This window comes from Bos taurus, chromosome 21 (genome assembly GCF_002263795.3).
Source record: "Bos taurus isolate L1 Dominette 01449 registration number 42190680 breed Hereford chromosome 21, ARS-UCD2.0, whole genome shotgun sequence".
Lineage (NCBI taxonomy): Eukaryota > Metazoa > Chordata > Mammalia > Artiodactyla > Bovidae > Bos > Bos taurus.
In genome coordinates, this window is record NC_037348.1 from 30,578,534 (window position 1) to 30,603,827 (window position 25,294).

Sequence of the window (25,294 nt, forward strand, 5' to 3'; positions counted from 1 at the left end):
CCACTGAAAGATACTCAAGTGATTTCCAGCTTTCAGCCCTGTTCTAGGCTGTCCTAAGGATGGATTTCTAGAAGTGGGTTTACTGCATCTGAAGAAAAAAGCACTTAAATTTTGATGGCTATTTTGGATAAAGTTCCTTTATTTGGTTCCTTTTCTCCCACAGAATACATGGTTCTGTCTTTTTGCTGCATTGGGTTTTTGTATTTTTTTTTTTTTTAGCTCAGGTGGTAGAGAATCTGCCTGAAATGCAGGAGACCTTGGTTGGATCCCTGGGTTGGAAAGATCCCCTGGAGGAGGAAATGGCAACCCACTCCAGTATTCTTGCCTGGAGAATCCCACGGACAGAGGAGCTTGGCGGGCTGCAGTCCATGGGGTCACAAAGAGTCAGACACGACTGAGCAACTAACACACACACACACCTCTCTTTTTATCCATGGTGCCTATGATTCAGGGATAAGTTGTCTCACCTCCTTCTTAGAAGAAGAAAAGAAGGAACAGACAAGGGAAGGAAAGGCAGTTGGTCTGTGAGTTCAGTCTCCTCTTAGCCTGGTTGCTTTGTGACAGGGATGAGAGCCCTGGCCTCTGGTGGAACCACGCCCTTCAGGAAGTGTGACCAGGCAGCTTGGCTCTGGCCTGGCCCTTTCTCTCCACGTTTACTGCACAGGCTCAGCTGTTGGAACCCCCAGACCACCAGAAGAGGAGACTCTGGTGTGAAGGGGTCTACCCTGCCCCTGGCCTCCCAGAGAGAGGCCCCATCATTGTCCTTCCCATGAAGGAGTTAAAATGATCACAGCTCCCGTTTACCGAGCACCCTCCTGTGCCAAGTGGGCTGCGTGCCATCTGGTTGTGTGACCTCACACTGAACAACCTTCCATATTGTGCTGTAGTTCACTCTATGACTCTCAGAAAGGCTAAGCCACAGCTGGCAGAGCTGGGATCCCCACCCACGGTCTGACTCCCAAAGCCACACTGGGGTTGCAGTAGGGTTCCAGGCTGACCTCAGCACCCACACCTCCCCTGCAAAAGGACCATCCTGTCTCCTACCCAAGTCCTGTGCTCAAGCTCAGGCTCAGTGACCTTGGGCAGTCATGATCTCTGGCCACTTCCTCTTCCTACATTCCAGAGTTTCCCAGAACCACCCTTCTTAACCCATATCTGACCTGTTCAAAGCCTCCCACATCTCCCCTTGACCACAGGGTGATGCCCTCACAGTGGTTTCTAAGGAAGGCCCTCCTTAGAAGGGCTCACCAGCCTTTGCCACCTTGACGTGGCCAGCCTGAGCTGCTCCCAGTGCCCTGCATTCCTGGCCACCCCATGCCTTTGCCCAGGCTGTGACTCTGCCTTGAACACCCTTCTTCCATCACATCACCCTCTCCCGCCCTTCAGGCCCCAAGTGCAACCCCCTCACTGAGGAATTTCAGTGCCCAAGCCTCACTGCGGGCCGAGTCCTGGTCGAATGTGCCTCTCCCATCAGGCTAGTGGCTCTCCAAGGCAGGTCTGACTCCTCCCTGGGTCCTGATCACAGACGCCTGGCTCTGAGCAGAGGTCAGGGGGCCTTCAGGGAAGCAGGAGTCAGCCTCTGTCCCATCCCAATCCCAGAGGGCTGGACCAAATGACTGTGTCCAGGGCACCCAGGCCTGCCCCTCGCTCCCTGCCTCCCTTCTCCCCAGGTGGCCTGAGGGTGGTGCAGGACACATTGGTGCCCAGGCATAGAGAGAGGTGGGCATCCAGAGCAGACGCCTGCTCCAGCAGCCCATGCCAGGCTGAACCTCTGTCCTAAGCGCCCCTAGGTAGGGCTGGCAAGACCCAGCCTTGCCCAGTGTCCTCCTGAGTCCACCATAGCTCTGTGGCCTTGGGCTTAGGAATGGATGGGAAGGAAGGCAGATGAGTGCCCCTGCCTGAGGTGCCTCATCCATCCTCCCTTCTCATGCATCCCCATCTCTGGGCCTTTGCTCACACCATTTCCTCTCCCAATCTCATCTCTGTCAGAGGAGAAGTCTCTGGACAGCATGTTGGAAGATCCAGTCTTAGCTATCAGTGCGGTGGGCAGAGCAGTCAGAAGGGTCCCTTGCCTATGAAGCCCCACTCCCCTGGCCACAGCGATGAGACCAGAAGCCCACACCTGCACAGGGACCGTGAGGTCACCGTGCAGGGCCCCGTAGGGATGCTCCTCGTGGCCCCTCCTGCAGAGATCATGGGGTGGTGGGAGTCCTAGCAGGTCTAGGGAGCAGAGAGAAGCAGGTGGTTTCAGCCAGGCACAGAGAGGCTGGGTTTGAACAGTGGTGGTTGCCACTGGAGTAGGGAACCATGGAGTCCATTTCTTCCCACCCCCACCCTACCCCCACATAGCCACTTTCTAAGCTTCCTCTCTTCCCTGCCTGTCCTCACGGTCACCTCCATCCACTAAAACCATCTGAACTCACCTACCTTCCTATGTACCTGGGTTTCTCCTGAAATCAAAGAACATGAAGTAGCAAAGATTTGTAATAAATAAACAGACAAGAGTTGGCCTTTGTACTGTGGCAAGAGCACTGTGTCATGTAAAAGTGTCAATCGATATAATAGGACACTGGCTAAATTCGATCGAGTATAGCCATATCATGGATTCATAGGCAGTCATCAAAACAAAGTATTTACAACATATTTAATAACGCAAGGAGATATTCACAATATAATTTCAAGTAAAAAAAAGGAGCAAATAAAAGTGCATATAAAAATACATAAGTAAAACTGAAAAGATTTGCATCAAAGTAATGTTGTTAAAAAGCTTAGCACATTTTGGCTGCTCAAGAAATAGCTCTCTGGCCTTCTTGACTAGACTCTGAACTTCTGATGCAAGTGTTGGACTTGCAATAAATGTTTGCCAAAAGAATGAATAAAACTACACACACATTGCCCAGCAGGGATATCGACTGAGACCTCAGGGTTGGGGGGAGGGGAGGGCATCCTTGAGAAGTGGAGGCAGGGCATTCCTACACACAGCACACAGAAGGAGAAGGAACGGAGTCTCAGAGTGAGCAAGAATGGCCAACGTCAAAGCAGGTTAGGGGCAGAACTGGGACAAGGCACCAGTTCAGGAGCCAGGGGGCTGGTTAGTGAATGAGGTTTAGGCTCTGGGGGTCCATGGTCTGTTCCCTTGGGGAAGAGAAAAGTGGTGCCTGGGTCCCTGACCCTCTGCCACAAAGTGACCTGCTCAGAAGTGAGCAGGAGGGAGGGGTCGTGAAGGGGCTCAGGGCTGCTGTGGTACCTCTCAGCCTGCCTCCCGGGAGTGAGTCCTTGGAGGATAGCAGAGATGTAAGAAATCAGAATGGGCTGCCAGGCCCTTATAGTTGTCCCCATCTCTTTGCCTTGACACTCAACAGGGGCATAGGTCTGCCCTGTGCCTGGCCAAGCTCACTGCTGTCATCATAGCCAAAACATGGCCAGGATCCAATCAAGGTCCCTGTCACCCAGTTAGGCACCCAAGAGCCAAATCAGACCTAATTCTAGAAGGCAACCAACAGTTAGACCAATAGCCTTAAGCACACATCCAGAGAGTGTCCGCTGAGTCTTGGGCTGGGCTTTCCCAAGGCCCAGATTGCACTTTGTACTGCCTTCCTCCTCCCCCTCTCTCCCCCTCCCTCCCTCCCTGCCTCTCATGTTTCTCCAACTCCTCTTGGCCTGACCAGTCCTGTATTTTATCAATTGCCCTTTATGCTGAGGGTGACTGAGCAGGCGGGGAGCTGTGTTCTCTGGGGCTCTGGAACAAAGGCTTCTAAACAGCAGAGGAAGCCACTCCTAATTCACTGGGAAAGGTCGAAACAGGAGAGCAAGAGTGAAGAGGAGAAACCCGGAGTGTTTTCTGCAACCTGTGGGAAAGGCCTTAGAATGAAGCAGATTAAGCAGAAGGAGGGAGACTCTGATCCTGGATCAACCCATGTTGTTCCCCAGCCAGGACAGACCTCCCTTCAGGGTACCGGATCCCACAGCCTCTGTTGCAAAGGCCCGTCTGGTGACAAGCACCAGGAGGATGCCCCTTCACACAGGGACCCTCTGCTAAGAGTCTTTGGAACCCATTTACCCCTGCCAGACACTCTGGGGATATATAAGGCAAAGAGGCCATGGTGGCTTCAGGACCTGGCAAGAGATTAAAGTCAAGGCCTGCCCGGGCCACAGCAGTGTATCCAGCCCCAGGCTCACCTATAATTGGCAGAACTGGACATTTTCATTAAGGTAAGTTTTCCGCAAGTATCCCCAGAGGCTCTGCTTTTTTCGACTGTAAAGGTTAAGATTACCACGTGTTCCCATTTCCTCTGACCTCTGCGAAGTCCTTCTTACCTTCCCCTACACTCGCTTCAGGCTGAAATGATAGCAGATCTTCTACCTCACACTGTCTCCAGGAGCCCTCCCTGCCCCAACCACAGGCTCTGAGCTCCCTGAGCTCTTTCCAGCAGAAACACCATGTCTGCCCTTGAAACGTGTGGGAGGGTAGGAGCGTGGGACACAGAGAGGCCTGGAAACCAAGCCGGGCTGAGTTCTCAGCCTCCTGACCTCCAGCTCAAAGCTCCCCTGTGGATGTGAGAATCGCCTAGGGAGAGTGGGTGTGGGGAATAGGGCTGACCAGCACTTCTACCAGCCCCATCCCCAGCAGCTGCTCCCCCTGGACACCCTCCCCTCCCTGTGGTCTTGACATTGCATTGCTCCAGCTGGGGTTCCTGCTCAATTTAGAAAGGGCTAGGAAAAAATATATGTCTAGCTTCGGCACAAGGCTGCCTTTGTATGGAAGTCAGATCCCCGCAGCTCTGCAGCCTGACACAGTGGGGCTGTTCCCGGGAGAACAGCCATCTGGGCTGCTCAGAGCCCAGCCTGGGGAGCACAGTTCAAGGACCCGCCAGCTCCTTGGGAACTTCAGGAGACTCAGGTGAACACTGAATCCTGCAGGCAAGGTTCCAAGAGCTCCCCAGAGAGGCTGCAGCTCCGCAGTTAGGACACAGGGGCTGGCCAGGGTGTGCAGGAGGGGAGGGGACCCCACCTAAACAGTTCCAAAGAGGAGTGTGCCAGTTCCGACTTTCACATCTTACTAGCTGTGTGACTCTGAGAAGAATCACGGAACCTCTCTGAGCTCAGTTTCCTCTACCAAATGAGATTGATAGACGTGCCTACTCTACTGCTGCCATGAAGAGAAGATGAAAGAATGCAAGTCAGTCCCTTAGCACAGAGCCTGTGCTAAGTGGCTTCAGTCGTGTCCGACTCTGTGAGTCTGTGCACTGTAGCCCGTCAGGCTCCTCTGTCCATGGGATTCTCCAGGCAAGAATACTGGAGTGAGTTGCCATTCTGGTCTCCAGGGGAACTTCCCAACCCAGGGCTTGAACCTGCATCTCTTAGTCTCCTGCATTGATAGGTGAGTTCTTTACCATTAGCGCCACCCAGGAAGCCCAGCACCGAGCCTAGCAAAAGCTACTCTTATTACGGGGGCAGATGTGTGGGGATTTAACCCATCTCATAATCCCCTGAAACCTTCTCCCTAACAGTCTTTGGTGCAGATGGTTGCTTTCTCTCAGTTTTATGGAAATGGCAGTTTTTAGGCCCCTCCCCATGTGTGGCTGCTCCAATATCCTCTTCCACACAAGGCGGGGGCTCTTGGAGCCTCTGGGGAATTGTGAAACTAAGACCCAGGGCCAGACTGGCACCCGGTGGGCACTCAAGCCGTGGTGAATCTGGATCTTAGTGCAGCTGCATTCCAGAGCCTCCCCCTCCACACTTCAAAACCCTGGAGGCTGCACGAGATGGAAATGGGCAGAGCATGACCCATGGGCCAGGCTTGTGGGAGTCAATGAGGTCGGCTTGGCACTGACCTCGGACCCTGTGCCTGGGGTCCCTTGGGCAACTGTGCTGAGAAACCGCCTCAGTCCCTCCCAGATTGTCCCTGTCTCCTAATCCCCAGCTCTAGATGCTAAACTCCCAAGGGCAGACCACTCAGTTCAGGCCTAGGCCTAAGGGGAGTTTAAAAATCTGAGATGAGTTGGAAATTGTCCTCATCCAGGAAGTCCACCCTGATCACCCAATTCCTAGATAGCATGCCTTCCTTCTTCAGCCTCAGTGTGTCCTTCGCCCAGAGCCTGTCTGCCCTCAGACTAGGAGTTCCTGGCGGGCAGGAAAGAAACTTGTCCACCTCAGTATCCCCAGCAGCCTAGCCCTGCACGAAGGATGGGGAGTCCAGATGCACCCCCAGCCTGGCTGTTCCCACAGCTTTTGGAAGTTCTGGCAAATCTGAATGGCCTCGCTGCCTCCCCTACAGTTGCCTCCTCCTTCCCCACCCCTCCATTCAAGCTGGTAACTTGCCCCCACCTCACTCTGGCCTGGCCCCTGGCTGCTAGCCCTCGCTGACGGACCCTCTCTGGGATTCCCTACCCACCTGTTTGAAATCTGCTTAGTTTCTGCCCTACTGCTGCAGGGCTGCCAGGTACTAACTCAGGTTAAGCAATTACACCCAACGGGGTTGGAGATTACTCCTTTCTTCTTGGAAACATTCCAGACACCGAATGCTCTGAGGACACCGAGCTTGCACCACTTTAGCTCCCTTCCTGCCCTTCAAGTTGCAAAACACCAAAGCCATCACCCACAGCCAAGACTTCTGAGCTCCAGGGCTTTGCTGTGCACATTCCCCAGGTGCTGACAGCTGCTGCGTGAGCACTGCAGAGACAGAATTATCTAGTCAGGAAAGTAAGCCTGAGCAAGGCAATGGGACCTACCAGAGGTGAGACACAGCAACAGAGCAAGTCAGCTAGCTGCCCTGAATCCCAGGACGAGATGCTGGAGTTGCCTGGGCCCAGCTGGCCCCTCTCCTGGGCTCTCTTGGTGCCTTTCGAATGCTTCCCCTCAAAAATCGGTCAACCTGGGGCCTCCCTGATGGTCCAGTGACTAAGACTCCGCACTCCCACTGCAGGGGGCCTGGGTTCAATCCCTGGTTGGGGAATTAGATCCCACATGCCACCACTAAGACCCAGAGCAGTCAAATAAAAGAAAGAACAAAAAAGAAGAAGAAATCAGTCAATCCTTTCCTTGGTCCTAGTCTTTCTTCATCTCTGAGGAAGAGCAGAGAGGCAGAGTCCAGGAAAGTACACATTACAGGCCAGATCCCTGCCAAAGCCATTCCGAGACACCCAGCCTGGGCGAGGGGCAGCTGCGAGCCCCACCAGGGTGAGGGGAGTGGCATTTGGTCTCCAGGACGCCAGGCAGCAAGGGAGTTGGGGATCCAGAGCCCTGGGCTGGCGTTACCACCTCTTCAGTCTCAGCTTCCTCACCAATGAGGAGCATGGTGATCTGGGCCCAGTTTCTGCCTCGAGTCCATGACAGAGTTTGTGGCAGAGCAGAGAGGTCCTGATTCTCTCCCTGCCCTCACACCAGGCCTGTCCTCTCCCCAGGAAACCCAGGTCAGAAGAAAAGCTGAGGGAAGAGACCTTGGAATAAAGGCCCCAGTCCTTCTCCTTCCTCCTGTCCCCAATTCTGGCATCTTTTACTGCCCCATTCGGGGACCCTTAGAACTGGCCTCCCCAGCCAGTCACACTTCAAATGCTACCACCTGCTACCCCTAAACCCACAATCCCTGTCTGAAGACACCAGGCGTACCCACGTTGGAGATCATCCTACAAAATACTCAACCAGTCCAGACTCTACCACCTAAAAGTCAACTTGCTATCTCCCTGACCAGCTCCCACCCAAACCCCCCTCAGGGACCTACCCCTAAGCCTGGCTTCTCTGGGGGAAGCTGGGAAAGCTCTGAGAAAACCAGCACCTCTGAGGGACCTCATCCCCGGGCAGCTGACACAGACCAGAGACATGATGGCAACAATGGGCCGTCCCAAGGACATCTCGGAACCGGGGAGGCAGTGACCCGCTCCCCTGGGCACCGGTCACTTCCACTTTTTTTAAACTTCCACTGTTGCTACAATATCGTTGTACAGCCAATAAAAGTGAACAAAAGCCATGTTGTTACTATCATTTTGATGAGTCGCCAGGGTAAACGCCTCCCTCAAGGTGCAATTATCTGGAAGTAAACGTCATTAGAAGAGCACGCGGCCTCCCAAGTCTTCAAAAACAACTCTGCCAGTGACTGCCGGCTAGCCTGCCCCTTGGCCCAGCAAGAAACTGCCTCAACCCACTTGGAAACTCCAAGGCCTTGTTTATCTGGGCCTCCTCTCCTCCTTTACCAACCCCAAGCCGAGATCCCAGGTACCCAACACGTGAGGCCCCAGGTGTCTTTCCATCGCTGACCTCTCTTCTTCCCAAGCTTCCTGAAGAGAAAAACCTTCCTCCCACCACCTTCCATCAAGCTTGGCCCTGATGGCCGTGAAAGGAGAAGGGATGTAGTGGGGTCCCTGGGGACGTGGAGATCAGTATATCTACCTGGCCTGTCCCCCCAAGTTTTGTCCTGTGGGTCACCTGGGTTGCTTCGTAGTGTTCTGTTAACCCCCTCCAGCACTCCCAGTACAGCTACATCCCTGTCCCGCCCACCCAGTCCTGCCCGGCAGCCTCCCAGCCAGCTCACCTGGAGGATTCAACTGGGCATCTTTCACCTTCTCTGGGGTCGAGAGTTTGAGAGCATGGCTTAGGGGCTCTTTGGAGAGCGTCTGCCCATCAGTCAGGGAGCTGGAGGGGTAAGGGGGAAACAATTGTTAGAAAATAACAGGCTGGCCTGGGCTCTCGATGCCAGCCCAGAATGCGTCGAGCACCCCCGGGGGTGACACTGGCATCGCTGTATCCTAGGGGGCTCAGGGGACAAGACCTTATTATTTGCAGGAGTTAACCTCACCCCCCGGAGAAGGCAATGGCACCCCACTCCAGTGTTCTTGCCTGGAAAATCCCATGGATGGAGGAGCCTGGGAGGCTGTAGTCCATGGGGTCGCTAAGAGTCAGACACGACTGAGCAACTTCCCTTTCACTTTTCACTTTCATGCATTGGAGAAGGAAATGGCAACCCACTCCAGTGTTCTTGCCTGGAGAATCCCAGGGACGGGGGAGGCTGGTGGGCTGCCGTCTATGGGGTCGCACAGAGTCGGACACGACTGAAGCGACTTAGCAGCAGCAGCAACCTCACCCCCATGCCACGCTCTCCCTTCAGTTTCTAAGGGCTCAGTAGAAAGCAAAATCAAGCCCTGCTCTACTCTAATTTGCTGTGTGACCCTGGGAACACACATGACTCTCTCTGGGCTCAGTGTCCCCCTCTGGACAAGGACAGGCTTGGAGTCCAGCTTGCAAGGTTTGAGGATTGGGAGGTGCCTCCAAGTCTCTCACTCCCATACCCACCAGCCCTCAGGCACTGAGAGCAGCCATTCTTAGACGCTCATGCAGAGCTGAGGACATTCCTACAGCTCTCATGGCTCCTAAGCTGGCCCCCAAATGAGGCCCTCTTCCCAGTGGTGTCTGTGAAGGTGCCCTGTGTCCATTCCCTGATGGAGAGGAGAGGCATGGGACCAGGGAAACCTGGGGCTCTTGCCATCTGTCTTCACTCCTGGTCTAGATCCCCTTGCCTTCAAGGCTTGGTGGCCCTGCACAATGAATCATCTTCTGGTCAACACAGCCCACGGGGTTATTGGGCCTCTGTTATATACTCAGCCTCAATGCTCTTTCGCATGATTCCTCCTCGAAGGAATCTGGCCAGACCTCAACCTTCTGGGTGGATGAGCAGATGGGGTTCAGTATTCACCTCAGGGTCAAACAAGGCTATGGTGTTACTCAACTCTGGGGACTCGTGTCACAGTGATAGGCTATATAAACAGAGCCTGGAGTTGTGCAGTGTGTAACCTGTGCAGCTGGTCTTGGCAGCCCTGAGGCAGGACCCTGGCTTCAGAGTCCCACCTGTCTGTCAGAGTGGAGCTGGTCCCATCCCTGCCCAGTTCCCAGGCACCTGGCTCAGTTACCTGCTTTTCACATTCGCTCTTACTTCTTGCTGGTACCGCAGGTTCAAACTGAGTTTGCGAACACACTCAGGCCCACCTGGCGGTAGTCTGTTTAAGAACCTGAGATAGATTTGAAAGCAAAAGACATCATGAGGTTTTGAAAGGGGGAGGGTGAGGAGGAGGGAGATAAGGAGTGGGGTGCCAGGCTGGTCCCCTTCTTGGGAACTTTGTGAGCAAGGCTGGGCCACAAGGCTGGAGCAGCCCTTCTGTTGCTATGGTAACCTGCTCCAGGAGGCTGCCAGAAGGACTGAAAAGCGTGCTTCTGGGATGAGGCCTGTTGTGCCAGCAGAGGGAAACAGAGGCTTCTGAAAACCGTAGGACGTGTCCTGTGACTTTGGATCATTGGTCACTGCCACTACTCTCTTGGGTCATTGAGTAAAAGCTGCTTCCACTTTGGGGCAAAGAAGACTGTGATGTCACCAAATGACCCCTGAGCTCTGGGCTCAGGCAATTACAGGGCAAGCTGGGGCACACACACCCAACTAGGCTGAGGGTCCCACACTGAGAGTCTGGGGGTGGAGGATGGTATCCCGTGAACTCGGTATAACATCCATGCTCTATCTTGGTCCCTGCCCTCAAAAGATAGGGCTGCCTGCTTAAAGTGATCAACTTTTGAAATCACCCGCTGGGTAGCCACCCCCACACTGGCCAAGGCCATCGTTGGCTATAATCTCCCACCATCTTAACTGCTGCCTCACAAACAAGCTTGTTTTTAAATCCCCACCATCAAAAGGTACAGGCGGCATTTCTGCCACCTAATCAAATTTGCATAAACTCGTTCTGGTTTTAAAATAGCTAAACAAACAGTAAATGAAGGAACACCTCAGGAAGCCAAGGGCCCAGCCTAACCATCAGATTAGAGCCTCCTTCAGTCTATGGGGAGGAGAGACGGTAGGAAGCAACTTCCTGTGGGGCCTTTCGGGAAGCGTCTGCCCCCTACCCCTGCCACTGCAGCAGCAAACCTCTTGTGACTCAGTCGCCTTTGCTGTCCTCTCCTCTCCCGTGTCCTGAGCCGACCCTCCCTCAAGAAGAGGGTGGATCCTGTCCCCCTGCCTGTACTTGGCGAGACGAGAACCCCTTGAGGATGGCCCACGGAGGGTCTTACTCAGCCCTCTATGGGCCTGAAGAAATTTGCATGCTTAAGACAAGGCCAGGAGAAGGCAATGGCACCCCACTCCAGTCCTCTTGCCTGGAAAATCCCATGACTGGAGGAGCCTGGTGGGCTGCAGTCCATGGGGTCGCTAAGAGTCAGACACGACTGAGCAACTTCACTTTCACTTTTCACTTTCCTGCACTGGAGAAGGCAATGGCAACCCACTCCAGTGTTCTTGCCTGGAGAATCCCAGGGACGGGGGAGCCTGGTGGGCTTCCATCTATGGGGTCGCACAGAGTCAGACACGACTAAAGCGACTTAGCAGCAGCAAGACAAGGCCAAGATCTAATTATCCAAATGAGTAAAGAGTACTCTGCCCCTTGGCTCAAACCTTCAAGATTTAGTCCCCTTAAGGGGAGGGCACCCTTTTCCATCGACTGAAACAGAATGTGCTGAACCTTCCTATGACTTTTTCCTGCTCACCCAGGGTCATGCTAGTAACAAAATCTACCGGTTTGGTTGTGACACAGAAGTGAGTCAAACTGCAGGGCATGGAGGGCCACCTGTCCTTTCCTGAGGTGGCTGCTGCCTCACGTGTCGCTGCTGGCCATGCTTGTCTTTAGTCTTTAATCCTTGCCTGCATCACCAGTGGCCACTTCGTGCCACTGTCACTGTGCTGGCCTCCAGTGACTCACCTCCCTCCTACTCTGTGAGGTTTTTCCGGTAGCAGACTAGTAAATAAAATAGCCAAGCTTGTTAGAATTGTTAAGTCAGAGGAGATGGCTTCCAAAGTGGAATTTATGTTTTCCTCAAAGAAAAGAGATATGGGGAGAAATCCCTTCTGTTTTGACTCCTCAAGAGCAATCTGGGCCCCTACTGATTCTTGCTGCTGTTCCAGAAATCACAAGTGGCTGGCAAATCATTGTGACAGGGGAAGTGTGAATATTATATAGTCAACCCATGCAGCCTGTCGAAGGTGAGGAACACAGTATTCCCTCCACTACGCCTGGAACATGGCACTCCAGAACTTAGCTCAGTGTCACAGGAGAAAGTTCCTAAGTAGCAGAATGACAGTGACGACGAGAGAACGGCCCAAGGGGACTGACTTGCCTCTGCTTTTCCATTCCTTGGAGAAAGAGGAAAATCCGAAAAAGATCCCTGATGAGGACGCTAAGGTGGTGTTGGTAGTAAAGAACTCACCTACCAATGCAGGAAACATAAGAGATGTGGGTTCAATCCCTGATTCGGAAAGATCCCCTGGAGGAGGGGCACAGCAACCCACTCCAATATTCTTGCCTGGAGAATTCCATGGACAGAGGAGCCTGGTGGGCTATGGGCCATGTGGTCGCAAAGTCAGACGTGACTGAAGCAACTTAGCACAAGGATGCAAACTGTTCTCAGCCCCAGTTCACACACACGGACTGTGAGCATCCTGCCTTACTCACTTTCACAGAAGCAAGAACTTCTTCAGCATCTGCCCTGTAGTAGCATGGGGAGCAAGAAGCACTTCGAGGGCACGTACGAGCAGGTATATTGTGCGGTGTGGGGGGTAAGCAGAGGCGTCTGGGAGGGCTTGCACTCTCCTTTCCCTGAACTGGCTCTCCTTTCTCCTCCTAACTTTCCAGAAGATCTGATGGGAATCATTTAAAAACAGAGCCTGCCAATAGCTTCCTTCAGCTCCTCCTTCAGGAAGCACTTCTGGATGATCCCCAACACCCTCTCACCCTTGTAGCCCTCAAACACGCAGGTTTGGGCTTTGAAGGCCACCCGTAGCTTGGGAAGCTTCTTGAGAGTAGGGGTCATGCCTGATTCAACCCTGTCCTCTGGCCCTAAGTGCTCTCTGGCAGGCAGTTGGAGCTCAGTAAATGTTGGTTGGATCTAATCCTTCTCAAGTCGTCACTATGTGTGTGACATTTAAGTCAAGGGGAGCCTTCGTTTTTCATGTGAACCCCTCATGGATGGAGATCTAGCTCCTATTTATTTCTGTTGCCCTTTCTTCCCATTCAGCACTCTGGTCTGTGTGCATTAAGTACTCCATAAACGCTTTCTTGAAACAATAGAGTACTCAGATTTACCCAGAGTCGGCCTGCCTGTGTTTGAGTCACTTTACTTGCTGTACAACCTTTGGAAAGTCATGCACCTCTCTGAGCCTCAAGTTTTCTGCCTAAATCCCATGGCTATTGTGAGGATAACAGGATACATGTAGTGCTTAGGCTCTCACGAATCTTTTGGTGAATAAGTAGGAGGAAATTCTTTGGTGAGATTAGGAGGGTTACTAAATGAGGTGAAAAGTCCCAATCCAAGTCTGGGTGTCCAGGTACCCTGCCAAGCCCAAGAACTCTCCTTCCTGGAAGGCAGTGTGGGAGCCAGGAGGTGGGAGGGGGTAGGATCCTTGTTCCTTACACGGTCCTCAGGATGGAGCTGGCAGACCTGAGCAGGAGTGCCTCTGGCATTGTCCCCGAGAAGTGGCCACACCCTGCAAGCTCACCCCAGAGAGAACGAGAACCTCAGAGAGCCTGTTCAGGTGTCCCCTGGGAGAGCCGCATCAGCCCCAGAGAGGCCCAGCACCACCAAAGCGCCCTGCAACAGAGATACAGAGTGAGTCACCCTGTGGCCTGGCCAGGTCTGGGGCGACTGCCCTCCTTCCAGGGCATACCTCACTGGTTCCCGGCCTCGGTACCTGTCTGTAATTCACCATCACTTAAGCCCACATGCTCTGATCACATTCGGAACAACACAGCCTCACAGCAGGTGGCTGCCTTGGGCCCCAGGGCCAATCAATTACCAGGATGAGCAAATACATCAGATTCCCAGCCTCCTCACTCCTGTCCACTATTAGTAAACCCCTACCACCACCACCACCAACACCATCACCACTCTTTCCCATCCCTTTCTTGTTCTGGTTCTCACCTCTCTCTGTCCTGGGGGCAAAGGGAGAACCTGTCTTCTACGTGCTGCAGGATATTTTCAATCGAGGGCATTGTCCAAATACTTCCCCAAATCCTAAAACCTCCTGAGTAGGGAGGGGAGCTGTGCCTCCTTCTGATCCCACGGTCCTGGGCACACAGACACAGCTGCACAGCTGGAGCTCTTGACGGCAGTGGCTTCCTACTGGCTTCCCTGCTGCCCCGCACAGCAGACCCCACACTCCATACCGCTCGTTAGTTGGCCTGACCTGCCTGTCTCATCTCAAAGATAAGGCTCCCCTGGCATCTCTCTTGCGATCCCTGATTCCCAGCCGGAAGACCCCCACCGAGGACTTACAGTGATGGACTGTGCACCTCCAGGGAGGATCTGGCTGCCACAGGGTGTTCACCTTCCTCCTTGGGGCTGGTAGGCACAGGGCACAGCATTCGCTGTGCTCCTTCACCTAAGGCATCGTAGGTGTGGGAGCCAGTGCTGCAGGGTCCCTGGTGCCAGGTGATGAGGCAGTGGGGCTGGGCGGGAGTGGGGACCCGCCCCAGTCTGCCCTGACACTGTCGGTGAGGTGTGGCCACAGATACCTCTGACCTACCTGGCACAGGTCCTTGCTGCCCACCTCTGAGGCTTACATAAAGAGGGGTGGGAGGCAAGGGAGGGCCTGCCGATGCCAGTGGGTGTGTTGTCTGTCATCCTTGGCAGAGACGCAGGAAGACACTGTTCCTGCTGCAGGGCTTTCTGCCTGGAGCTGGTGCTGGGCCCCAGGGGTTAGGCAGGCAACCTGAACATTTTTTCCTTTGCTTTTTCAAACTTTTCTTTACTAAATACACATATTGTGCCTAGTGTTTTATGTGTGTTGACTCTTCACGTCTTCCAACAGCCCAAGGTGGATTAATGGTGCCATTTCCCAGGTGAGGTGACAGAGGCCCAGAGAACTTTATTTTATTTTTTTCTCCTTCCTCTTTTATCCCCCCCTTTTTTAAATTGGAGGATAATTGCTTTCCAGTGTTGTGTTGGTTTCTGCTGCACAGCAACATGAATCAGTCATAATTATATATATATACACACACATAATTGTATATATACATGGGCTTCTCTTGTGGCTCAGCTGGTAAAGAATCCACCTGTAATGTGGGAGACCTGGGTTCGATCCCTGGGTTAGGAAGATCCCTTGGAGAAGGGAAGGGTTACATATATCCCCTTCCTCTTAAACCTCCCTCCTACCTCCCATCCTACCCCTCTAAGTCATCACAGAGCACCAGGCTGGGCTCCTTTGTTATACAGCAACTTCCCACCAACCATATATTTCACAAATGATGGTGTATATGTCAGTGCTACTTGAGAGCTTTAGACATGTTCGATGTTATGCCCAGCAAGAGGCAGAGATGTCATTTGAAATCCAGCTTTCCATAACTGACTTTGAAACCAGGACACCATGTAAGCTGGATTTGACCATTATTTGCATCATAAAACTCGGCTGACAGCTCCATCTCACGTTGCCTCTAGAGAGCCCCTCTTCCATGGAAACAGTATCTCTGCACGTTGCCCTTTGTCCTCTAATGCCCTCACCACTTCCACCTCATTCCAGAGACTCTTGGGTTTGTGGCATTATATCTGCATCTTCTAAAACCTGGGCCCTGCTCTCTGGAAACACCCCTGCCAATCACTGTGCTATTTCACCTTCCAACCCCAAACCCCTTCCCACCTGAGTTGTCACCTGCCAACTGCCTCTCGGGTGAGCAGGTGTTGGAAGAGGTGAAAAAACAGAGGCCACTGGGTTTTAGGGGAAAATTTAAGCAAGCCCTAAACTGAAGGCTCAGATGCAGGGCACAGCAGCAGGATGGGGCAAGGGTTATTCCAAGGCTCTCCACCCATTCATGGCATATGACTCCCAGATTGCTACACTAAGCTGGTGTGTCACTACCAGCACACCAACTTCAAGAGAATTCTCCCCTTTCAATTCCAATTTCTTAACAGCTTTTTTCTTAGCAGTGATCCTCGCCCACTACCACTTTGGGGCACCTGACAATTCAGGCCTGGGGTGCTGCCCCTGAGCCTCTCATGGGTCAGGAGCCCCTTTGAGAACCTGCTGGAAGCCCTCCGCTCACCCCTATCAATGTGCCCAAATGCTCTTGCAGTTTCAGGGCACCCAGGGTGCTTTGGAAATCCATACACTCCAACCCCAGTGAACCCCAGATAGAAATGCAGATCCTTCCTCTGTCCTAAAGAGAGTGTGGGTTGCCCCACTTTTTTCCTCTTCCTCCCACTCTCCTGGCAAGGATAGAGCATTGATGTTGGAGTTGGCACTGGGGGTCGAAGTTGGTGGGGATGGTGGGAGAAATGTCCTCACTTTGGGGGGCTAGCAGGAATGCATGCCCAGATCCCTCAGCTCCTCCCAGGCAGCTCGACAACTCCTCTAAATGTAGAGTTTCCAAACTGATAGGAGGCTGGGCAAATGGGCTTATTCTAGGCAGGAGGACTTGGGAGATGTGTCATCTTCCCTTTCTATCCCCTCTCAAAAACTGCAAGCTTGCCTTCCCTGGCACACATTTCCCACTGTTCTTCAGACCCCTCCTCCTCCAGGAAGCCCTTTGGGAAGGACCCCCAGCTCTCATGCTTCTTGCTGGAGCCGTGCTAGCTGTGTCCATCCCAGAGCGCTTAACGTTTAGAGGCTGGGTGTTACTTTTTAAAACCGAACTGTCTACTATGAAATAGAAATCTTAAGCCCATATTCTCAGAGTTGGAAATGACCTCTGCCTGCCCCATGACTGCCAGCTCCAGGAGGCTCCTCCTTCCTACTATGATTACTGAGTACCTCCTCTGCAGACATTGCTCGGGGCCTTTGGGGTGGAGGCAAGCCCTTGTCTCAAAGGCAGAGCCTGGTCCCTGCCTCAAAGTCTTAGAGATGATGGAATTGACAGTTAATAAGTAAAGATGCTTTCAAGGTCACTGTGGGGTCACCAGACCAGGCTGGGGAAAGGGTACAAGGAAATTGAAGGAGGAAAGATGGATAGGGGTGAAGGTTTACTTAACATGAGGCAGAGGACAAGTGCCCCAGGCAGTGGTGGAGCAGAGGAAGCTGGTGTGGACAGGAGAGTGTCCAAGTGCCACAGACTCAGGCTGCGGACCGCCCCCAGGCCTGGGACCACAGCCCACAGATGGAGCTTGTCCAAGGCAGAGATCTTCTGGGAACACACGGTCTCTCAGAAAGGGTGAGGGCAGGGCAGGGGTAGCCCAAGACATATCTTGCCAGGTTCATCAGAAGGAACATATTCGGGGCAGGCACCTGGGGCCCTTGACTGTGACTGATCCCCAGTGCAAGGAGGATCAGTGTTTCTCCTCCATCTTTGCCTAACAGGAGTGCTTGCTGAGAGGCCAAAGGCTTGTCTCAGCTTCATCTTGGCTCCTGCCATGGTGGATGTGGGTGTCCCACCAGCCAGCTGACTTCTAACCCAATCTGCAGCACCAAATGCTTAACCTTCTCAAGCCATCACACAGCCTACAGGGTCACACCAAGGTCCTCTGCATGGCCTAGGAGGAGTCTGGTCATGCCCTAGATAGGTCCCTGGACACTGGGACATGTGGATTCTAGTTCAAATTCCACCTCAGTTGGATAACCTTGGGAAAGTCCCTGGTCCTCTCTGGGACTCAATTTCCCCAGGCAAGTCACAGGCAGAGGGCTTTCCAGTTTTCTGTTTATGACTGGTGATTTGGATGTCTGGGCTGGAATTCTGCTGTGCCAGGCAAGGACAAGGCTACAGGACTGGGTGTTTCTGGACTCCAAGGCCTGAGAAGCTGGGCGGAGCAAGGCAAGAATAATGATAGTAATGGCTGAGTTGACTCATTGGAAGAGACCCTGATTCTGGGAGGGATTGGGGGCAGGAGGAGAAGGGGATGACTGAGGATGAGATGGCTGGATGGCATCACTGACTTGATGGACATGAGTTTGAGTGAACTCCAGGAGTTGGTGATGGACAGGGAAGCCTGGCATGCTGCGATTCATGGGGTTGCAAAGAGTCGGACACGACTGAGCAACTGAAGTGAACTGAAGTGAACTGAATGGCTAACAATCACCACGTTTGCACTAGTGACGTGTGCCAGGCAGGGTTCTGTGCACCTTATACATATATTGACACATTCAGTCCACTCAACAGCCCAATCACTATCAACAGCTCAACAGTGCCTATCACTATCCTCACTTTACAGATGAGGAAACTGAGGTACAAGGAGATTATGTAATTTGCCAAAGGTCTTTTGGTTAGCAGAGTAGGATGCAAACTTGGGCAGGTTCAGTGTGTACCTTGGGCAGGCTGTACCTGATAGTCTCCGGCCTGCTGGGTGATTTGAGTGGGTGGGGCAGGGGCCAAAGCGAGTGAGGTGCAGAAGGTGGGCGTCCCACGGTCCTCGGAACTCCCACTCCCGAGCATTCATGATTAGATGTGTTTATTACGCCCTTCCTCCAAAATTTTGAAAAATTTGGGGTAGAAACAAGGTTTAAATCCTCAAACCATTTTCTTCTATTGTATTGATGACTGACAGAGAGAACTGTCAACTGGTGTTTTGCATCGTAATTGGGAGGCAGCATGAAACTTGGAGTTGACGCAGTTCTGGCAGACAGCAAAGAAGCTTGCCATCTCCCGTCACTCGCCGTTTTTATTTGAAGACCCACAAGTCTGACTTTGGGTTACACTTTTTCTCCTGTTATGGCTTCAGTTAGTCCGTCTATAAAATGAAGGGGTGGAAGGGATGGTCTCTAAATTCCAGCTCTGATGATAGGTGGTTTTCCATGTTTCTACTAAGGAGATGAGAGGAAGGAAGAACACTGCCATTTTTCAGGTTCTGGACCAGTTCTTAGCCAGAGAAACTTCATGGTGTCAGGATGGGGGCAAGGTTGGGGTTTAGACTTCTGCCAACAGGGGTGTTATGCCCCTGCAGCATATGGATGTTGGCTCCCAGACTTGGTCCCTGTCCTGGAGGAGCCCATAGTCTAAAGATAGGCATGAAGGAGACAGGCACATATATGGCCTACACACACGAGAGACATCTGTGAGCCTGGCAGGTAAGGGTGTTGTGCAGTGTGGACACAGAGCCTCGGGAGACTGATCTCCTAGGAGAACATCATTTCACTTTATTAACAATGAGAACTAATACTTACTGAACAATTAGTAGGTGCCAGGCACTGTTCCAATAATGTCATACGTGTCAACACATTTACTTATCTCAACAATCTTATAAAGCAGGTACTAAATTATAATCCCCATTTAAGAGGCAAATGAAGCACAGAGAAATGAAGTAACTTGCTAAAGTCTACAGAGCTTGTAACTAGAATGGTTGGGATTCAAATCTAGGCAATCTGGCTCCAGATTTTATGTTACGAACCATAATGGGCATTGCTTAAAATTGAGTGAGGCTCTCTGAGGCTCCTTATTCCTCTCCACACGCTTCAGCAACATGGGATTTGGTAGGAGAAACTGACTCAGAAAGGCAGAGCACTGTGGTTGAGACACAAGTTTAATGCGCAGGTAATTTTAAATTCTTCAAGTAAATATACTCCTGACATGTCATTACAGTATCCAACATGTAATAAAAAATGATCAGACATCTGAAAAATCAGGAAATGTGGGCCAAAATCAAGAGGAGAAAATAGCCAATAGAAACATACTCGGGCATGACACAAATGTTGAAATAAGCATGAGTGCTTGCTCAATTGCTCAGTCCTGTCTGACCCTTTGCGACCCTTTGGACTGTAGCCCACCAGGCTTCTCTGTCCATGGAATTTCTCAGGCAAGAATACTGGAGTGGGTTTCCATTTCTTACCCGAGGGAATCTTCCCAACCCAGGGATTGAACCTAAGTCTCCTGTGTCTCTTGCATTGGCACGCAGATTCTTTACTACTGAGCCACCTGGGAAGCCCTGGAATAAGCGTACAAAGACTTTAAAACGGTTACTAATAGTTCAGTAATTTAAAGAAAAAATGATAGAACTGATGAACAGATGGAAAATCACAACATAAAAATAGAAAGTATAAGAAAAATACAATCTCTGAAATGAGAAATTTACCAGATGAGTTTGACAGCAGATTGAAAAGTTCGTATACCTGAAAGTTCATTCCCCTTAAGACAGAATAATAGAAATTATTCAATCCAAAGAGCAGAGAGAAAAAGGTTTTTTAATTGAACAGAACAAAACGTTGCTGAAAGAAGAAGACAAAAAGCTAAGTAAATGCAAAGGCATCTCAAGATCAAGAGACTTGATATTGTAGATCCCAAATGGATCTTCAGGTCAACATAATCCCTATCAAAATCCTAGCTGGTTTTTCTACAGAAATTAACAAACTGGTATAAAATTACTATGAGATTTCATAAGACCCAGATAGACAAAATAATCTTGAAAAAGAACAAGTTGGAGGATCCACACTTCTTGATTTCCAAACATACTATAATGCTACAGTGTCCTGCTTCCATGGTGGCTCAGCAGTAAAGAATCTGCTTGCAATGCAGGAGATGCAGTTTCAGTCCCTGAGTGGGGAAGATCCCCTGGGGGAGGGAATGGCAACCCACTCCAGGATTCTTGCCAGGAAAACCCTATGGACAGAGAAGACTGGCAGGCTACAGTCCATAGGTTCACAAAGAGTCAGACGCGACTGAAGCGACTGAGCACGCACGGCCAGTGTGTCCTTCAGTAATCAGGATAAAGTGGTACTGGCGTAAAACAGACGTACAGATAAATGCAGTAGAATCTAGAATCCAGAAATCAGTCTTTGTATTTATAGTCAATTGATTCTCAACAAGCTGGAATCAAGATTGCTGGGAGAAATATCAATAACCTCAGGTATGCAGATGACACCGCCCTTATGGCAGAAAATGAAGAACTAAAGAGCCTCTTGATGAAAGTGAAAGAGGAGAGTGAAATAGTTGGCTTAAAACTCAACATTCAGAAAACTAAGGTCATGGCATCCGATCCCATTACTTCATGGCAAATAGATGGGGAAACAGTGGAAACAGTGGCAGACTTTATTTTGGGGGGCTCCAAAATCACTGCAAATGGTGATTGCAGCCATGAAATTAAAAGACGCTTACTCCTTGGAAGGAAAGTTATGACCAACCTAGAAAGCATATTAAAAAGCAGAGACATTACTTTGCCAACAAAGATCTGTCTAGTCAAGGCTATAGTTTTTCCAGGACTCATGTATGGATGTGAGAGTTGGACTATAAAGAAAGCTGAGTGACGAAGAATTGATGCTTTTGAACTGTGGCGTTGGAGAAGACTCTTGAGAGTCCCTTGGACAGCAAGGAGATCCAACCAGTCATTCCTAATTATGTAAAGTTTAAAAATAAAATAAAATAAAATTAATTTTTTTTTTTAAATAAAGGAAATCAGTCCAGAATATTCATTGGAAGGACTGATGTTGAAGCTGAAACTCGAATACTTGGCCACCTGATATGAAAAGCTGACCCATTTGAAGAGACCCTGATGCTGGGAAAGATTGAGGGCGGGAGGAGAAGGGGACGACAGAGGATGAGATGGTTGGATGGCATCACCAACACAATGGACATGGGTTTGAGTAAACTCCGGGAGTTGGTGATGGACAGGGAGCCCTGGCGTGCTGCAGTCCATGGGGTCGCAAAGAGTCAGACACGACTGAGCGACTGAACTGATTCTCAACAAGGGTGCCATGACAATTCAATGTGGGAAGTAGTCTTTTCAACAAGTGGTACTGGGGTGACTCAATATCCATGTACAAGAGTATAAAGTTGGACACTTTCCTCACACCATACACAAAAAATTAATTTGAAATGTATCAAAGACCCAAATGCAAGAGCTTAAACTGTAAAAATGCTAGAAGAAAATATAAGAATAAATCTATATAGACTTGAATTAGGTAAAGCCTTCTTAGCTATGACACCAAAAGCACAAGAAACAAAAGAAAAATAGACAAATTGGACTACATCAAAATGAAATCTCTTTGTGCTTCAAAGGACATCATCAAGAGAGTGAAAAGATAACCCACAGAATGGAAGAAAATATTGGCAAATCATTCATCTGGTAAGAGAATTAGCAAATCATTTATCCTGATATGAGAACTCTAATGATTCAACAAAATAGAAAAATAACCCAATGGAAACTGGGCAAAGGATTTGAATATACATTTTTCCAAAGATAAACAAATGGAGAAGAAATGTGTGATGTCCAGCATTATCAGCTATCAGAAAATGCAAATCAAAACCAGAATGAGGTAACACTTCATACCCACTAGAATGGCCTTATAAAAAAGATGGATACTGGGAATTCCCTCATGGCACAATGATTAGAACTCTGTGCTATCACTTCCCAGGGCATGGGTTCAGTCCCTGGTCAGAGAACTAAGATCCCACAAGTGAGGATGTGCAGAAATTGGACCTCTTGTACACTTCTGATGGTAGGTAATGCAGCTGCTTTGAAAACCAGTCTGCTAGTTCCTCAAAAGATTATGCATGGAGTTATATGATCGAACAATTCCACTTTTAGGTTTATATCTGAAATAAAACATATGTCCATACAAAAACTTATACGTAAATATTTATTGGAGCATTATTCATAATAGCCTGAAAATAAAAACTCAAATGTTCATCAGCTGATAAATGGGTAAACTAAATGTGGCATGTCAATACATTGGAATTTATTTGGCCATAAAAAGAATGAAGGACTGATACATGATAGAACATGAATATGAATCATGAAAACATGCTGAATAAAAGAAGCCATTCACAATAGATGATATATCATATCAGATCATTTAAGTGAAACATCCAGACTAAGCAAATCTATATAGACAAAAAGTAGATTAGTGGTTGTCTAGGACTGGGGGCTTGAGGGAAAATGGAAATGCTAATGGGTTAGGGGTTCATTTTGGGTAATGAAAATACTTTAAAATAGACTGTGGTGATGTTTGCACAAATCTAGAAATATACTAAAAATCATTGGATTTTATACTTTAAATGGGTAAAATTTATGGTATGTGATTTGTATCTCAATAAAGCTGTTATAGTAAAAAAATAAATGGAGCCTCAGCTACCTGTAAAACATCAAATATCTTTAAAAATGAATGTAAATATGAGACAAACAAGGACCTATTGTTGGTACAGAGGACTATATTCAATACCTTTTAATAACCTATAATGGAAAATAGTCAAAAACAGAATGTGTGTATATATATATATTTTCATATGTATACACACACATTTATGTATAACTGAATCACTTTCACTTTTCTGTACACCTGAAACTCACACAACATTGTCAATCAACCATATTTCAATATTTTTTAAAGTGAAATGATATCTAAATGACATATGAGAGTTTTTTCATCACCACGCTTATGTGATGACTTGAAATCATGTCTGCAAATTCTTTACACTCTTCCCATCAATCATCTTATTCTCCTCTTCTTAAGTATGAGATGGCCTTAATGACCAGCTTCTAACAAATACCATGTAGCAGAAGTGACACTATGTGATTTCCAAGGCTAGCTCATAAAAGGTAATACGGTTTTCACCTGATTCTCTCACAATACACACTTTTTGTGTCCCTGACCTACCATGTCAGGAGTCAGGCTACCTTGAAGCCACTATGAAGGAGACCATGTGAAATTAAATAGAGGAGATACTGAGCCTTCCTGGTTGATCCAAACCCCAGCCTATTGCGTCTCACCACCTCAGGCATCAGACATATGAGTAAAGAACACTGGAGACAACCCCAGACCCAGCCACCAGCTGTCATGTCAAGAAAACACTCAAGCAGACTATACTAGAGAAGTCCACTGGCAAAACTAAAGGTCTTTGGTGAACAGCAAGTGTGGTAAGTTGAAAATGCCCCCTACCTAAATATTCATCTTCTAATCTCTCAAAACTGAATATTACCTTATATGCTCCCCCATCCAATAAAAGGGGGGTGTTGCAGATGTGATTAAATTGAGGATCTTGAGACAAGGAGTTGATCATGGATTATCTTGGCGGGCACTGAACTCAGTCCCATGAACTCCTTATTGCAAAATTCAGACTTAAACTGAAGAAAGTAGGGAAAACCACTAGACCATTCAGGTATGACCTAAATCATATCCCATACAATTATACAGTAGAAGTGACAAGTAGATTCAAGGGATTAGATCTGATAGACAGAGTGCCTGAAGAACTATGAATGGAGGTTTGTGACATTATACAAGGGGCAGTGATCAAGACCATCCCCAAGAAAAAGAAATACAAAAAGGTAAAATGGTTGTCTGAGGAGGCCTTACAAATAGCTGAGAAAAGGGAAGCTAAAGTCAAAGGAGAAAAGAAAAGACATATGCATCTGAATGCAGAGTTCTAAAAAATAGCAAGGAGAGATAACAAAGTTTTCCTCAGTGATCAGTGCAAAGAAATAGAGAAAAACAACAGAATGGGAAAGAGTAGATATCTCTTCAAGAAAATTAGAGACACCAAGGGAACATTTCATGCAAAGATGGGCACAATGAAGGACAGAAACAGTATGGACCTAACAGAAGCCTAAGATATTAAGAAGAGGTGGCAAGAATATACGGAAGAATTAGACAAAAAAGATCTTCATGACCCAGATAATTATGATGGTGTGATCACTCACCTAGAGCCAGACATTCTGGAATGCGAAGTCAAGCGGGCCTTAGGAAGCATCACTATGAACAAAACTAGTGGAGGTGATGGAATTCCAGTTGAGCTATTTCAAATCTGAAAAGATGATGCTGTGACAGTGCTGTACCCAATATGCCAGCAAATTTGGAAAACTCAGCAGGGGCCACAGAACTGGAAAAGGTCAGTTTTCATTCCAATCCCAAAGAAAGGCAATGCCAAAGAATGCTCAAACTACCGCACAATTGCACTCATCTCACACGCTAGTAAAGTAATGCTCAAAATTCTCCAAGCCAGGCTTAAACAGTACATGAACCATGAACTTCCAGGTGTTTGAGCTGGTTTTAGAAAAGTCAAAGGAACCAGAGTTCAAATTGACAGCATCTGTTGGATCATCAAGAAAGCCAGAGTCCCAGAAAAGCATCTATTTGTGCTTTATTGACTATGCCAAAGCCTTTGACTGTATGGATCACAATAAACTGTGGAAAATTCTGAAAGAGATGATAATACCAGACCACTTGACCTGCCTCCTGAGAAATGTATGCAGATCAAGAAGCAACAATTAGAACTGGACATGGAATAATATACTGGTTCCAAATCAGGAAAGGAGCATGTCAAGGCTGTATATTGCCACCCCATTTATTTAACTTCCATGCAGAGTACATTATGTGAAATGCCAGGCTGGATGAAGCACAAGCTAGAATCAAGATTGCTGGGAGAAA

General features: G+C 49.3%; 1 protein-coding gene across 3 annotated transcripts in view; it reads right to left on the reverse strand.

Moving 5' to 3' along the window:
* ACSBG1 (acyl-CoA synthetase bubblegum family member 1) overlaps nt 1-25,294 on the reverse strand; it is a 59,244-nt gene that overhangs the window by 22,823 nt on the left and 11,127 nt on the right. For 2 of the 3 annotated variants that reach the window (NM_001024548.1, XM_024981756.2), the window contains 1 exon segment: nt 8,528-8,628. In NM_001024548.1, coding sequence (NP_001019719.1) covers nt 8,528-8,628 — 101 coding nt within the window. 3 annotated transcript variants of the gene reach the window in all.